Here is a 16,146-nt window from a genome sequence, read left to right as displayed (position 1 = left end):
TCCTAGGGAAATTCATTCCCAACCTTGCCTCCCACACAACGACTCTGCGCCATCTCGTAAAAAAATCTACAGAGTTCCAGTGGCACCATACACACCAGCTGGAATGGGAGGAGCTCAAACACAAACTCACCACGGCACCAGTGTTGGCGTTCTTCGACACGTCTCGTCCCACCAAAATCTCAACTGATGCCAGCCAATCCGGCATTGGAGCAGTGCTCCTGCAGAGGGATGACACGTCGTCATGGGCCCCGGTTGCCTAAGCATGACGGGCTATGACCCCCACAGAGCAGCGCTACGCGCAAATCGAAAAAGAATGCCTGGGCTTGCTAACCGGTTTGGACAAGTTCCACGATTATGTCTATGGTCTTCCACGATTCACGGTCGAAACTGACCACCGCCCTCTAGTCAGCATAATAAACAAGGACCTGAACGACATGACCCCTCGCCTCCAGCGCATCCTACTTAAACTCAGGAGGTATGACTTCCAACTGGTCTACACTCCAGGGAAGGACCTCATCGTGGCGGATGCCCTATCCCGAGCAGTGAGTACGCCACCAGATGCGGAGGGGTTTGTATGTCAGGTTGAAGCACAGGTGGCCTTGACAGCGGCAAATCTGCCGGCTGACGACTCCAGTCTGGCCCGCATACGCCGAGAGACAGCGGCCGACCCCCTTTTACAGCGAGTGATGCGCCACATGACGGGAGGATGGCTCAAAGGGCAGTGCCCACGGTTCTATAATGTACGGGACGACCTAGCCATCATTGATGGGATCCTTCTGAAGCTAGACAGGATTGTCATTCCGCACAGTATGCGCCAGCTGGTTCTCGATCAAATACACGAAGGCCACTTGGGGTTCGAGAAGTGCAGACGGAGGGCCCGAGAGGCGATATACTGGCCGGGCATCAGTGACAAAATTGCCAACACGGTGATCAACCTGCCAAAGGTTTCAGCCGGCGCAACCTCCTGAGACGCTTCTGCCCCATGAGCTGGTGACGTCCCCCTGGGCGAAGGTGGGTGTCGACCTATTTCACGCGCTTGGCATGGACTATGTTATCACCATGGACTACTTCTCCAATTACCCAGAAGTCATGCGCCTACACGATCTGACGCCGTCTGCTGTCATCAGGGCCTGCAAAGACACCTTTGCTCGCCACGGCATTCCGATGACTATCATGTCGGACAATGTTTTGCCAGCCATGAATGGTCGTCCTTTGCCGCCTCGTATGTCTTCACACACGTGACGTCCAGCCCTTTGCATCCCCAGTCCAATGGAAAGGCGGAGAAGGGCGTTCACATTGCCAAGCGGCTCCTCTGCAAGGCTGCTGCTGCCGGATCGGACTTTCACCTCGCCCTGCTGGCCTATCGCTCGGCCTGCTAGCCACGGGTCTCTCGCCAGCACAGCTGCTGATGGGTCGCACCCTCAGAACCACTGTGCCTTCCATCCTGGCACCAACAACAGACCATGCTCCGGGGGACATCGCCCCTTGTATATAGTTTCGCCACATGTACATGCTGTAAATATCACGCACACACACACCTTTAGCTGCACTCAGGACACATACATATTTATAACCACGTAGGCACATCATCTTGTAAAAAAAGGGGGGATGTCATGATATTCAAACACACACATCATGATAGATAGACCAACAGACCAATTAGCACACATAACACGACAGCCAATCACAGACAAGAGCAGACACAGTATAAGACAAGAAACACGACACCTGGTGGCCAGTCCATCTGGAGACAAGGACAAGGACAGGACCTGATTAACAAGACACTCACACAGTCACCACGTGCTGAGTACCAAGACAGATCTGTAAATAACAAGTTGGAATAAAACTGCGTTGTACCAATCGCAACCGTGTTGGTTCATCTGTACCTCAGAGCACCCAACACCACAAGGTTTGGAATGTTGTATCCTGCGAAGCTTTGGGTTACGTTTGAGGAACTCCATCACTACTTTGAGACACCAGAACAGGTTTGGGCCTTTATTAAAGAGAAGAAGCTGGACTGGAACTAATGGGCACTTAGTTTTTTCAGTGCTCTACAGTGGCGGCGGTCTGCTAGCCTAACGTGCTTTGACTAGGACTGGAATTTTATTAAAAGAATAGGCTGGACTTGAATTAAAGGTCTCTGGGCTCACAGAGCTTTTGTGTGGCGGCGGTCTGTTAAATTATCCTGTACTGTAATGTTTTATCTAAGATTGTTTTCAGCCTGGACAGAGAGCGGGGGCTGGAGGGTGCACTGCTTAGGGTGATTTTGGGAGATTGCAACGGGGGGGGGGGGGGAAGAGAGAGGGGCCCTGCAGGGGGGGCCCTGCACTTGGTATCTTTTGGCGGGAGATCGGGGCCTCTGATGGGGGATGGGCTAGGGGCTGGTTAAGGGACTTTGAAAGGGCACGAGGAGATACAATCAGGTTAATGGGTCCTTGGTGTGTGGGGGGAGGGCCCGAGCACTTGGGCGGGAGACAGTCATGCGCCAAGGGCAGGTGTCAGCGTAGCTAGCGTAGGTCAGGGGGCATCAGGGAGCATCAGGGAGAGTAGGAGAAGGGGCGGGCTAGGGCCAAGCGCAGGGCGGACCTGGCAGGTGAAGCCTCTGGGGGTGGGGGTGGGTGGGGGGGAGGGGGGCAGCCGGGAAGGAGAGCAGAGAGGATTTCAGTGGGCAAGGGGGGGGGGTGATCAGGGATCCCCCGGGGGAGAAAGTCGATTGCAGGGAACAGCGTAGGAAACCGACAGCAGCAGCACCCGGGGGGAGGGGGGGGTTAGAGCCACATTAGTTTAGTTGAACACGTGGGCAAACAGAGCTGATAGGGGAAGTGCCTTATTAATATGTTTATTCTTTCCCACTGTTCGTTTTCAATATGTTAAGGCTTTTGCATATGGCCTTCTTTTTTCTCTGTAAATGTTACAAATCTGTTCTAAATAAAAAATTTCAGCAACAAAAAAAAAATGAATGAGACCCACAACCTTCTAACATGGAGGTGAGAGCACCATCACTCAGTCGCATGTTCCTTCACAATAGTCATATCTCATAAATTAAGAGCATGGGTTCAAATCTCACCATAGCACATCTGGTGGGATTTACTCTGCCAATCTCTAATGATGACCACAAAGCTGTCATTGATTGTCATTAAAAATCCATCTGGTCCACTAATCTGCCCTCCTGTCTGGCCCACAATATGATGCTAGGTGCACAACAATTGTCTCAGTCCCTCTGAATAAGGGCCTCGCCAGCCACTCAGTTCAAAGGCAATTAGGAATGGATAGTAAAAGCTGGCCTTGCAATGATAAAATAGAGAATGTCTACAAATTTAAACAAAATCTTTTTAATGGCAGTGAGGAAAGTGTGCTCGTAACTTTAAAAAAATCTATGCTTAGTTCTATGTCTGTTGTTCTAAATTGCAGGTGTTATTACCCCAGTTAATGAATGCACTTTCAAATCCTTTCAAAGTCATTTTAATTGTAAAAAGACCCTTATTCACCAGCTACTTGCAGAGTACTTTTCACAGCAGAATTACACCCTGAAGCTTTACCAAGAAGTACCTTGGCATCTGACAATGAGTGGCAACCTCAGTGGTTTGTGTACCTTTGTATCTGATCCTCTGTAAGTCAAAACTTTCACTTATTTGTTCTACTGTTCAATTATGGCATTTGCAACTTATAGTCAAAATATTTTATACTATTGTTATTAAGTAGCGTTACACCATGCTGCAAAATTTGATTAATTGCTTTCACTTTACATTTTATAATACAGATTTATTTTATAATGTAATTCTTGTGTTTTTCTCTTCCTCATTTATCTCATAATTTTCTTCTGGCACACTGTAAAATTGAATGATTTCAGGGCTTTGAACACAAAACAACAATTTATATTTAGGTGACATCTTTAATGTAATAAAATTTGTCAGTTGCCTCACAGGAGCACTATTAAACAAAGCATGACACTAAACCACATAAGGAGATATTAAGGAGGATCTTAAAGGGGGAAAGTGAGGTAGAGAGAGTATTCAGGAGCTTGGGAGCTAGGCAACCAAAGGCATAGCCATCAATGATAGCATGGTAGCACAGTGGCGAGCACAGTTGCTTCACAGCTCTAGGGTCCCAGATTCGATTCCCGGCTTGTGTCACTGTCTGTGCGACGTCTACACATTCTACCCGTGTCTGCGTGGGTTTCCTCCCACAGTCCAAAGATGTGCAGGTTAGGTGGATTGGCCATGCTAAATTGCCCTTGGTGTCCCAAAAAAAGGTTAGGTGGGGTTACTGGGTTACGGGGATAGGGTGGAGGCGTGGGCTTAAGTAGGGTGCTTTTTCCCAGGACCGGTGCAGATTCGATGGGCCGAATGTCCTCTTCTCCACTGTAAATTCTATGATTCTATGATAATGGTGGAGGAATTATAATTAGGAACACAGAAGAAGCCAGAATTAGAGGAGCACAGATATCTCAAAAAGTGGGGCTAGAGGAGATTGAAGTGATAGGGAGCGGTCAAGACATGGAGTGATTTGAAAGCAAGGATGGAAATTTTAAAATCAAGCTATTGCTTGACTGGGAACTAATTTAGGTCATTGAGCACAGGGTGTTAGAGAATGGGACTTGGTGCAAATTAAATTATGGGCAGCAAAGTTTAGGATGACCTCCAGTCTGCTGAGGTAATAGAATGTGGGAGATCGGCCAGGACTGCATTGGAATAATCAATTCTAGAGGTAATGCAGGCATGAACGAGGATTTCAGCAACAAGTGAGTTGAGGCAGGGAGAGACGAGCATGTCCTCAGGCCTTGCAAAGTTGCTCTTGTATTCGTAAGATGCTTATTAATATTTGATGGTGTCTTTCCTGTAATTACTCTTTTTAGCAACATTTCTCCAAGAAGTTATTTCCAATGTATTTAAACAGTAATTTAAATAGATTATTAAATTGAAACTCAACTTTACTGAAGCTGACCTCAAACATCAAACTAATTGATGATGAATTAAGTTAATTCTTTGATGAGATACATGAGAAAATCTATTTTTCTTTGAAATTAATGACGTAACTACCAATGTTTCTGTAAGACTGCACTGGCGCAGCAGTCTGCAAGGTACTGTGCAGGATTTGTTAAAAATGCCACACATAAACATTCCCTCGTGTAACACCAATATATTACCCCCTACACTGTGAGCTTTTATTTTCAGCAATAACCGTTAATGCAGCACCTTATCAAATGCCTTCTGCAAATTTAAGTACAGTAGATTAATCAGTTCCCCTTTATCCACAGCACATGTTACTTCTTTGAAAAATGGGTAGTTTATCAGTACAGATGTAATCCCTGCATCAGAACAATTGTGGTGGGAAATCTATACCTAACACTGCCCCACTATTTGTCTTTTAAAATGCCAGCAGACCAGCTTCGTATTTTCACCATTTCCTATTTTTACTTTAATCTGAACTGAAATAAGCGCCTCAGATTGCATTAGATTGACCTTAATATTTCAACGACCTTTCAACTTGTCTGAGTGAAATCCCCAAGTTCTATCGGTCTAAATGAAAAGACATTGGGCTCAATCTAGCGATCTCAGGTTGCAATCTTCCCCATCCCCGCTGGTGACATAATCAGGTTTGCACTAGATGTGAACCTGATTTCCACAAATTTAAATACATTTTAATATAATTAATGGGCTTGATGTATTGTCTGCCCATGACATAACCTCCCCCCCGGCAGCGCGACACCACGCCGATGTGAATCACAACTGGTTTACAAAAGTGAAAAACAGTCGTGAGGTCCATGGCAGGGACTCGGAGGTGCCTGTCGGCCACAGGGGTTGAGGGACAAAGCTGGGCAGTGTCCCTGGCACTCTGGCATTTCCCCTGGCAGTGCCACAGTGTCTCTGGTGGGGGAAGAGGGGAGTTAGGGGGGGAGATGGTTCCCCTTATGTGTAGTGGGGGGGGGAGATCCCCGATGTCTGGTAGGGGGTGGGATGCCCCGGTGGTGTTGAAGTGAGGGGGTGGGGTGTTCACCACTGCCTGGGGGGTCCTGGTCTCTGTTGGAATTGGGGTACTGATCTCCATGGATTGAGGATGAGGGGCCTTTAATGTAGTTTTGAGATCGGGGTGCCCTTTAAAAACAGCGCTCCGATCTCAAAATCCTGGCTTTGCTGGCATTTTTAGGCCCCATCCCCAACTGCCTGTGTGGTCCTCTCCAGCACTTTGAAATTGCAGGGCGTGCTGTTAAATAAGCCAGTGAGTTTCACACAGCTTTTCTCACCTGATCCAACATTCTGCAATTTTGGGAAAATTACACCCTATATTATCTTCACTACTGAGTAATACTACATTCCATATGCTCCACCGGATGTCCTATGTTTTTTCAAGCATGGAACGATCTCTCTTGACTGTACGCAGAACAATACTTTTTACTGTGCCTCGGTACACGTGACAATAAATCCAAATCCAAATCCAATGTAATGAAGTCCTGTCAGCAGAAACTGGACCAAAATTGTTTTTTCTCATTTTATTTACATAGTAAGCGATCTTTAAAGAGAACATTTCAGGTTTAATTAACTTGCATGTTTGGACAGATCATTGGACAATGCACCGTATGAAAAGACAGATGGGAAAGGATTGGCTGATCCATCAAGTTTGTCTCAAATAGGGTGGCATGTGACACAGTGGTTAACACTGCTGCCTATGGCGCTGAGGACCCGGGTTCGAATCCCGGCCCTGGGTCACTGTCCGTGTGGAGTTTGCACATCCTACTCGTGTATGCGTGGGTTTCACCCCCATAACCCAAAGATGTGCAGGTTAGGTGAATTGGCCACCCTAAATTGCCTCTTAATTGGAAAAAAAATGATTGGGTACTCTAAATTTAAAAAAAGAGTTTGTCCCAAACAGTCGAAGACACAATACTCCAACAGTATAAGTTTTATTCTTGAACCATTGTGGAAACTCTAAACCAATGAACACAGTTTAAGCCTTCCCCAAACTCTTTCTGCACCCTCCACTTCCATCTCATCTCCTCACTGCTAGAACTCTCCAGAATTCTGGTCTTCATGTTTGCCTCAGTGCCGTAGGCTGGCACAATTTCCAGCCCCATCCCCACCTAAAATGCTCATGATGTTCAAGAGTAAAAAACAGTGTGTCCTCATTCTTGCTACGATGAGCGGGAAACTAATCAAACCAGCAAGAGGCTTTCAATCACCAACTTGCTGGCATCAAAATCACCCCTTCCGCATCCATCCTCAATGCCCAACAACCCAGGTGTATATTAAAAATGCATTTTATTTTGAGAGATTAATACCAATGCCAGCAGAATGATCTAACTTTCACAGGTAAGATTTAAAACAAATTTCAAAAATAAAATGCGCTATTTCTTTCATTTCTCTTTAGAATTATGGATCTAATTTACCAGAATTCAAAGCATTCTTATCATTCGAAACTGGACCTTCTCCATTACTGGGATTTGTTATTGGACTCAGGGTTCGATCCTGCAGTTGCCTATCACGAAATGGTGAATGAGTTGCTGGTCACACCCAAAGTATCAGAAAGTAGGAAATGTGGAAATTACATTTACAGTTATCATGAAAAAATATTCTCCCTGATTAATTGATGTAAAACTTTAAACTAAACTTTCATTCAATTTACATTCATCTTGATGAACGGTACAAATGTATCAATTACCAGCAGGTGGCTCTGTTGTATAACCTTCCACAGTGTTTCATTAAGTTTTGGTTTCAATTGATATTTTGTGTATTCACCATTCATTAAAAATATCTTCTCGTATATTGCTTGCACTTTTACGCCAAATACAAGAAAAACTTGTTTCCTAACAAGTTGCTTTCTCACTTTAAACCTCCAATCTTGGCACGATGGTGCAGTGGTTAGCACTGCTGCCTCATGGCGCCGAGGACTCATCTTCAATCCCGGCCCCGGGTCACTGTCTGTGTGGTATTTGCACATTCTCCCTGTGTTTGCGTGGGTCTCATCCGCATGACCAAAACATGTGCAGGGTAGATGGATTGGCCACACTGAATTGCCCCTTAATTGGAAAAATAAAAAAAACACTGATTTCCCATCACAGCTTTTTTTTGTCCTTCTCCCTCATGGGAATTCCCCTGACCTTTCCTCGTTTATTCTTGTTGTTATCTGTATTTCCTTTCTTATTCCTCTTAAAGGTTATATAGGGTGCGATCTAGTGGCCCTATTGGTTGTGGGTGTAATGGCCGCTAAATATTGTGTTTGAGATCCTCCCCGCTAGTGGTGTAATCAGGTTCACACCCAGTGATTTTAATATAATTAATGGGCTTGACGGTATAGTGTCCACACATGTCCTCCACCCTTGCGCCGTGACATCACACCGGCACAAATTACTACTGTAAAAACTAGTTATGATGACCTAGCCGGGGCACGGAGGTGTCTGTAGGCCTGGGAGTTGAGGGACAAGTCCCCCTGACACCCTGGTGGTGCTCCCTGGCACTGCCAGGGAGTTGTGCCAAAGGAGCACCTGAGTGGGCAGTGCCAAGGAAGAGGGGAGTAACCCTCCTGAATTGCAATGGGTTCCGCTTATATGTGATGGGGGAGAGAGCCCTGATGCCTGCGAGAGGGGCGGTGTATCCCAATGTTGGTGTGCAGTAGGTGGGGTGCCGCTATGCTTTGTGGGGATCCCATCTCCATGGGAGAAGTCCCAATCTCTGGATGGGGGTGTTTTAATGACCGAGGAAGTCAGCGGTAGACAAATAAGGATTTATTTTAAACTGTGTACAATACTTTGCCCATGGCAGTAACTTGCCACAATCACAGCCCCCGCTGGGACAACTAACAACTCCAGGTCCTGCTTGGGCTGGTTTTTATGTTCAGTTCTAATGAGCCCCAGCTGGGTGGCCTCCGATCCCTTACCTGGGAAGCTCATACTCCATGAGTCCCACAGGGAGATCGATAATGGTTTCCCTGTGGTCCTTGTGGGGGTTATGAACCCCTCCTCCCCAAGTCCGAAATTTCCTCTTCTACCGCCAATGGTAGGGGCCTTCTGCTCCGCTTTGACTGAGGCTGCACTTCTGCTTGCGGCGGTTCTGGGTCGGTGGTGTATATCGCTTCATGGACCGCCTCTTTCTGGCTGACCTGCGAAGGGTTATCACTGCAACCCCGGCCCCTGGCACGATTCGTCCATCTGCACAGATGCTCCTGTGTCCATTTCCGAGCCGGAACCATTGCGCTCCTGTTGGTCGGGGCGCTGGGACATAACCGGTGGGTCCCGATGGCTGAGGGGTAGTTCTCAGCATGGAGGATGCGTCAATGCCGCTGGTTGAATGTCATGTAATGCAGGCTCCCACTGCTTGGAGTAGTTCACATGTTTCTGCTGAACTCTCCATTTTAATTTTAACTTTATAGGGGACCAGCCTGATTTCTCTAACATGATTCCTGAGAGCCAGAATTCCCCTTGGGAAGTGATCTGGCAGTCCGGCATTGCCCCGCAATACAGTGGGAGTTCAAAACAGAGAGAGGGCCAAACTATGGACGCCATAGTCCATGGATCCCTGCAGTTCCTGCACCCCTTTCACTGCATGTTCACGGGACAGCAACAGCTCAATAGCCTTCTTCAAGTGTAACGTGACTTCGCCAACAACTTCCTTTGAGTGGCCGTATTGTTTATTCCACCAACCAGTCTATGTCTCAATATTTTCGAGAGGGGCGGCCCAAACTCAATGTTCTGTGATAAGGCAGGTCAAAAAGTCAGTGACTGATTCACCCAGAGACCGCACGGCTGTGTCAAACCTACACCGTTGCATTATAACAGAAGGTTTAGGACCATAATGTTCAGCCAGCAACCAGCTCATCAAATGATTTGGAGTCTGGTGCAGCCAGGTAAGTGAGACTCTTTATAATTCCAAAAGTCAGGGCTCTGCAGACGGTCAGGAGGATCACTTTCTGACGGTCTTCTGCCAAGATACCTTTAGCCTCAAAGAAGTACCTCATATTTTTAGTGTATTGGCTCCAATCTTCTAGGCCTGCGCCAAACGTTCTAGCTTACAAATAGTGGCATATTCAAACTTTATGTCCACATACTCCGGTATGGTGATCAACCCAGGGTGGCTGTGCATTTCCACAAATGAGTCTGGAGTCATCTGTTCTCGTTGTGAGTTTGGTGACTGAGGAAGCCAGCAGGAGGGAAACAAGGATTTATTAGATACAGCTCTTGGGGCTAAAGGAATGAAGGGATATGGGGGGAAGGCGGGATCAGGGTAGTGAACGATGATCAGCCATGATCATAATGAATGGCGGAGCAGGCTCGAACGGCCGAATAGCCTCATCCTGCTTCATATTTTCTATGAATGTTTCTATGTATTTTAAACTATTTCCAATACTCTGCCCAAGGCAGTAATTCTCCACAATCACAGTCCCCTCTAGGACAACCAACAACTCCGGGTTCTGCCTGGGCCGGCTTTTATGTTGAGTTCTAACGGGCCCCAGCTGGGTGGCCTCCGCCCCCCTTACGTGGGAAGCTCGTACTCCACGGGTCCCAGGGGGAGATCAACAGTGGTTTCTCAGTGATCCTCGTGGGGGTTATGACAGGGGCCTTAAATGTAACTTTGAGACTGGCGCCCTGATCTCAGAATCCCAGCTTTGCTATCATGTTTAAGTCCTGCTCAACCCCCAGTGGCTGTCTGATTTTTGCCAGCACTTTGAAATTGCATATGGAAATTGAGAGTGCTGTTAAATCAGGTGAGAAAAGGCACCTGTGAAGCCGGCGAGTTTCACACAAATTTTCTCACCTGAACCATCACTGTGCAAATTTGGGAAAATTGTACTCTTAGTACCTTTCATAAGCCTAGGATGTCCCAAAGTGCTTTACAGCCAATCAAGCACGATTGAAGTAGTAGTCAAAGGCTGCACAAACAGCAATGAGATACATGACCAGCTATTTTGTTTTAATGAAGGACAAATATTGGCTAAGATACTGGGAGAATTCTACTGCTGTCCTTCAGATCTATCCACCTGGTAGGATAGATGAGCCCTTGGCTTAGTGTCTCATTCAAAAGGCAGCACCTCCAACAATGTAGCCCTCCATCGGTACAGCACAAACTGTCATTTTAGATTATGAGCTCATGAGTGGCGCTTTAACTCATGATTCGCTTACCCAGGCAGGAGTGCTGCCAGTGAGCTGAAATTGACAGCCCACTTTCCTCAGTGTTGCATTTCTTCGTATGTGCTCTTGTTCTCACTTATGTTAAAATCAAAGCTCACCACAGCCTGGAACTCTACCAGGCTGTCAGTCTGGCTAAGTGCCGGGCAGGAAATGGAGCCGAAAATATTAATGAGGTCTTGCAGTTCAACAGCATCTCCTGTCCTCGGTTTTGCCTAGCTCTTCAATAATTTTTCAGCTATCACTGCATGCTTTCCATCTCTCGATCTATATTGGGGCCCTTATCGTTCATTGTTTTTCTTCTATCAAAACATCTTCTAGCTTGGCTTCACCTAGTGACCAAACCCTGATTTACTTCATCTTTTGTCATTTCATCATCTATAGTAATATCTTATAAGATGGTTTCACCTATCATTTTGGTTTCCTGATGATCTTTAAAAAGTAATCAATAGCTCAAAATATGTGTTTCAGTAGCAGGCTCTTGATTTTTAAAAAAGTACTACAAACAAATTCAAGGGTTATTTTGGACCTTCTGGTAGCCATTTTGTAGTCTTCTGGCCTTCATATTGACTTTAAAAACTTAACTATAGTTCTCTCTAGTAGATTTTGTTGGCAATGTGGGATAGGTGGGCCAGTGTTACTGGAGATGAGTGGAAGAAGAGGTTGGAAACTGGGATTGGTCCCAGTTCCACTCCTCCATCAGAACACCAGACTGACAATATGGCTAGTACCTTTGATGCTTTTTCTTCTACCAGACTCTTGGATCAATGGTACCTGAGCCACTTTGCCAGTTTTTCCTGCTTACCCTTCTATCTTCCTACCTGCCACTTTTTATTCTGTTTCCATTTTTTGAGATTGTTTTTTGTAACAATACTCAGCCTGAATGAATTCAGGCAAGTTGGGTGGTTGGGGGGGTTCAGTTAAAATGAAGCAGGAGATGTAGCCACTTCCTACCCCGTCCTGATCTAACTAACTGCAATTTTAAATTGCAGGAGAGAAGGATACTCACCAGAGGCTAGCAGGGCTAATTTTTAAATGTACAGCTTGGTCTCTGATCTCACGAACAGCATTCCAGGCCAGAAGAGTACCAGCATGATGAGTTTAAACAAACATTTTCTTCAGTTTCCTTTTAAGCCAGGAGGAACAGTAGCGCTACACTAGACCCCTCAATCCTCAAGCCTCCCCTTCCCTAGAGTTTCCACAGGGATTCCACAGCAAAGCATTTAGCTTGTGGTGGGGGATATTCTTCTGCATCCCACACTACAAAAAGCACTTCAATGGCTCCAAAGCACTTTAGGGGGTCCCGAGGTTGTGAAAGGTGCCATATAAATGCAATTTTTTTTTGTTAAACACATTACAAGCAGTTCATTCATTCATAGCATGCACCCATGCCTCACAACGGAAAAGCACTCACTGGACCTGCAAAATGTAATGTTTGTCATTACAGATGATGACAGTGAATTGTTGAGGTCTGACAGCTACAGCCAAGCTACATTGATATGGTTTACTGCAGAGTTTCTGAAAGAACTTGACAAGACCACAGCAGCAGGAGAATTGCTTCTAATTGCCCAAGCCTTGTTACCGGAGGTAAAATTAACACTATTTTTTAATAATTATTATTGGCCTCATATTTTGGTATAAAATGACAAACTTTGTTAAGGTACAATTTTATTATAAGCTCCATGAAAAGAACAAATATTCACACCGCTGAATATTGAAATCACGAAGCACTGTACATCTAATTAATGTGAACATGTTTTATGCACCTCATCATGGCGTGTTGCGCAGTGGCGGAGGGGGTCCACCATTGGCCGGTGCCAGAAACTCTGATCCCACCGCTGTCAACAGAGTTTTCCATTCTATACACCCCCGCTGCCGCAAAACCCACGGTAGGGGTTTGTTATTGGCAGGGCAGGAAGATACCGCCAACGAGAATGACTGGAAAATTCAGGCCTAGATGTAGGAAAACTTGGGGAATCTAAAACTAGGGGGTCATAAATCATACAATGGTTACAGCATTGCTCCGTTGTGACCAGAGGAAATAGGAGCAGGAGAAAACCATATGGCCCATCGAGCCTGCTTCACCATTCAGTATGATCATAGCAGATTGATGCTCGATCAATAACTCCAGAAGCGAGATTGGAAGACTTTATTGAAGGCTTTATTGGACTAGATGTTTCCCCCAGCAGCGCAGGTACAGAATGCGGCTGCTAGGGAGACACAGACTCTTATACTCTGCCTTACTAGGTGGAACCAGCAGGCAGGCTTCACCAATGATCTTCATGTCTCAGGTACCTCCCACACCAATGGTCTTACAGCCTCAACCTAGGTACTGTAATACCCCTAATACAGACAACCACATTCACCCCCTGTTAAAAAAGAGTCCGGCGGGAGTGGTGGTCTAGCGTCATACAGTGGTCGAGGTTATGGTGATACCCGTCGGTGGTACAGTATTTTGCCTTATTACATGTCACAACTATTTACAGTATTCATTTTACATGTACATATCAGAATGAAGCAATTAGTCGATCGGGGGCCCTGGTCGTCCTCTGTGATCGTCGCAGTTTCGGCGGTGATGCAGGCGCCGGCTCGGGCATCTGTGACTCCGGGAGCGTGACTTTGGCTTCTTCGGTAGCTTCATCACCTCTGGGTGGGACCAGTGGAAGAACTGATCCACCTGGAAAGGGGGCAGCCGTGGGGTGCGCCGGTGGGAGGGAGGGTGGGTTTGGTTGGGGGGGGGGGAGGGTGTGGGGGGGGGATCCAGCGGACAACAGGTCCCGTAGGGAGACTGTATCCTGTTGGCCGTCGGGGTACGCCATGTAGGCGTACTGAGGGTTAGCATGAAGGAGGTGGACCCTCTCTACCAATGGGTCTGACTTGTGCATCCCGCACGTGTTTGCGGAGCAGAACGGGTCCAGGAGCTGCCAGCCATGTTGGGAGCGAGGTCCCGGAGGAGGACTTCCTAGGGAAGACAAGGAGACGTTCATGAGGTGTTTCGTTTGTCGTGGTACACAGCAGTGATCGGATGGAGTGGAGTGCATCGGGAAGGACCTCCTGCCAGCGGGAGACTCCTGGACCGTAGGGCCAGCAGGACGGTCTTCCAGACCGTTCCGTTCTCCCTCTCTACCTGTCCATTTCCCTGGGGGTTATAACTGGTCGTCCTGCTCGAAGCGATGCCCTTGCTGAGCAGGAATTGACGCAGTTCGTCGTTCATGAAGGAGGATCCCCTATCGCTGTTTCTGTAGGCAGGGAAACCGAACTAGGTAAAGAGACTGTGGAGGGCTTTTATGACGGTGGCTGCGGTCATGTCGGGGCAGACGATGGCGAATGGGAACCGGGAGTATTCGTCAATCACGTTCAGGAAGTACGTGTTGCGGTCGGTGGAGGGGAGGGGCCCTTTGAAGTCCGTACTGAGGCGTTCAAAGGGACGGGAAGCCTTTATCAGGTGCGCTTTCTCTGGCCTGTAGAAGTGCGGCTTGCACTCCGCGCAGATTTGGCAGTTCCTGGTGGCGGTCCTGATCTCCTCCGTGGGTCTTGATAAAATGGAAGAATCGAGTGACCCCCGGGTGGCAGAGGTCCTCATGGAGGGCCCGGAGTTGGTCCACTTGTGCGTTGGCACATGTGCCATGGGATAGGGCATCAGGAGGCTCGTTTAGCTTCCCGGGACGATACAGGATCTCATAGTTGTAGGTGGAGAGCTCGATCCTCCACCATAAGATCTTATCGTTCTTTATCTTGCCCCGCTGTGCATTATCGAACATGAAAGCTACCGACCATTGGTCAGTGAGGAGCGTGAATCTCCTGCTGGCCAGGTAATGCCTCCAGTGCTGCACAGCTTCTCCTATGGCCTGGGCCTCCTTTTCAACGGAGGAATGACGGATTTCTGAAGCATGGAGGGTGCGTGAGAAGAAGGCCACGGGCCTACCCGCTTGGTTGAGGGTGGCCGCCAGAGCTATGTCAGACGCGTCGCTCTCGACTTGGAAGGGAAGGGATTCATTGATTGCGTGCATCGTGACCTTTGCGATGTCTGCCTTTATGCAGCTGAAGGCCTGGAGGGCCTCTGCCGACAGGGGGAAAACTGATGATTGGATTAGTGGGCGGGCCTTGTCCGCATAATTGGGGACCCACTGAGCGTAATATGAAAAAAATCCCAGGCAGCGTTTCAGGGCCTTGTAGCTGTGGGGGAGGGGAAACTCCATGAGAGGGCGCATGCGTTCGGGATCTGGGCCTATAACTCCATCATGCATTACGTAGCCGAGGATGGCTAGACGGTCGGTGCTGAACACGCATTTGTCCTTGTTGTAGGTCAAGTTAAGGGTTTTTGCGGTAAGGAGGAATTCGCAGAGGTTGGTGTCGTGGTCCTGCTGGTCGTGGCCGCAGATGGTGACATTGTCGAGGTACAGAAATGTGGCCCGTAAACCGTACCGGTCAACCATTCGGTCCATCTCCCGTTGGAAGACCGAGACTCCATTTGTGACACCGAAGGGAACCCTTAGGAAGTGGTAGAGCTGCCCATCTGCTTCGAATGCAGTGTACTTGTGGTCGTCTGGGCGGATGGGGAGCTGGTGGTAGGCGGATTTGAGGTCCACCGTGGAAAAGACCTTGTATTGTGCAATCTGATTGACCAAATCAGATATGCGGGGGAGAAGGTATGCGTCGAGCTGCGTATACCTGCTGATGGTCTGACGATAATCGATGACCATCCTGTGCTTCTCCTTGGTCTTTACAACCACTACTTGAGCTCTCCAGGGGCTGTTGCTAGCCTCGATAACACCTTCCTGGGTAGGTGTTTGGACTAGTTATTGGACTAGATGTTTCCCCCAGCAGTGCAGGTACAGAATGCGGCTGCTCGGGAGACACAGACTCTTATACTCTGCCTTACTGGGCGGAACCAGCAGGCAGGCTTCACCAATGATCTTCATGTGTCAGGTACCTCCCACACCAATGGTCTTATAGCCTCAACCTAGATACCGTAATACCCCCAATACAGACTACCACACAGATCTTGGGCTTCAACTCCAATTTTCTGT

The 16,146-nt window shown here is 47.6% G+C and overlaps 1 protein-coding gene across 3 annotated transcripts in view; it reads left to right on the top strand.

Annotated features, from left to right (window-relative positions):
- The window catches only part of LOC140396390 (tetratricopeptide repeat protein 41-like), a 124,216-nt gene that overhangs the window by 55,170 nt on the left and 52,900 nt on the right, over positions 1-16,146 (top strand). For all 3 annotated transcript variants that reach the window (XM_072484969.1, XM_072484970.1, XM_072484971.1), the window contains 3 exons: positions 3,412-3,610; positions 7,366-7,523; positions 12,564-12,703. In XM_072484969.1, the coding sequence (XP_072341070.1) occupies positions 3,412-3,610; positions 7,366-7,523; positions 12,564-12,703 (497 nt within the window). The remainder of the gene's footprint in view (positions 1-3,411; positions 3,611-7,365; positions 7,524-12,563; positions 12,704-16,146) is intronic.

This window comes from Scyliorhinus torazame, chromosome 19 (genome assembly GCF_047496885.1).
Source record: "Scyliorhinus torazame isolate Kashiwa2021f chromosome 19, sScyTor2.1, whole genome shotgun sequence".
Lineage (NCBI taxonomy): Eukaryota > Metazoa > Chordata > Chondrichthyes > Carcharhiniformes > Scyliorhinidae > Scyliorhinus > Scyliorhinus torazame.
The sequence above is the reverse complement of the archived record's forward strand: the minus strand, read 5'-3'. Positions and strand labels throughout refer to the sequence as shown.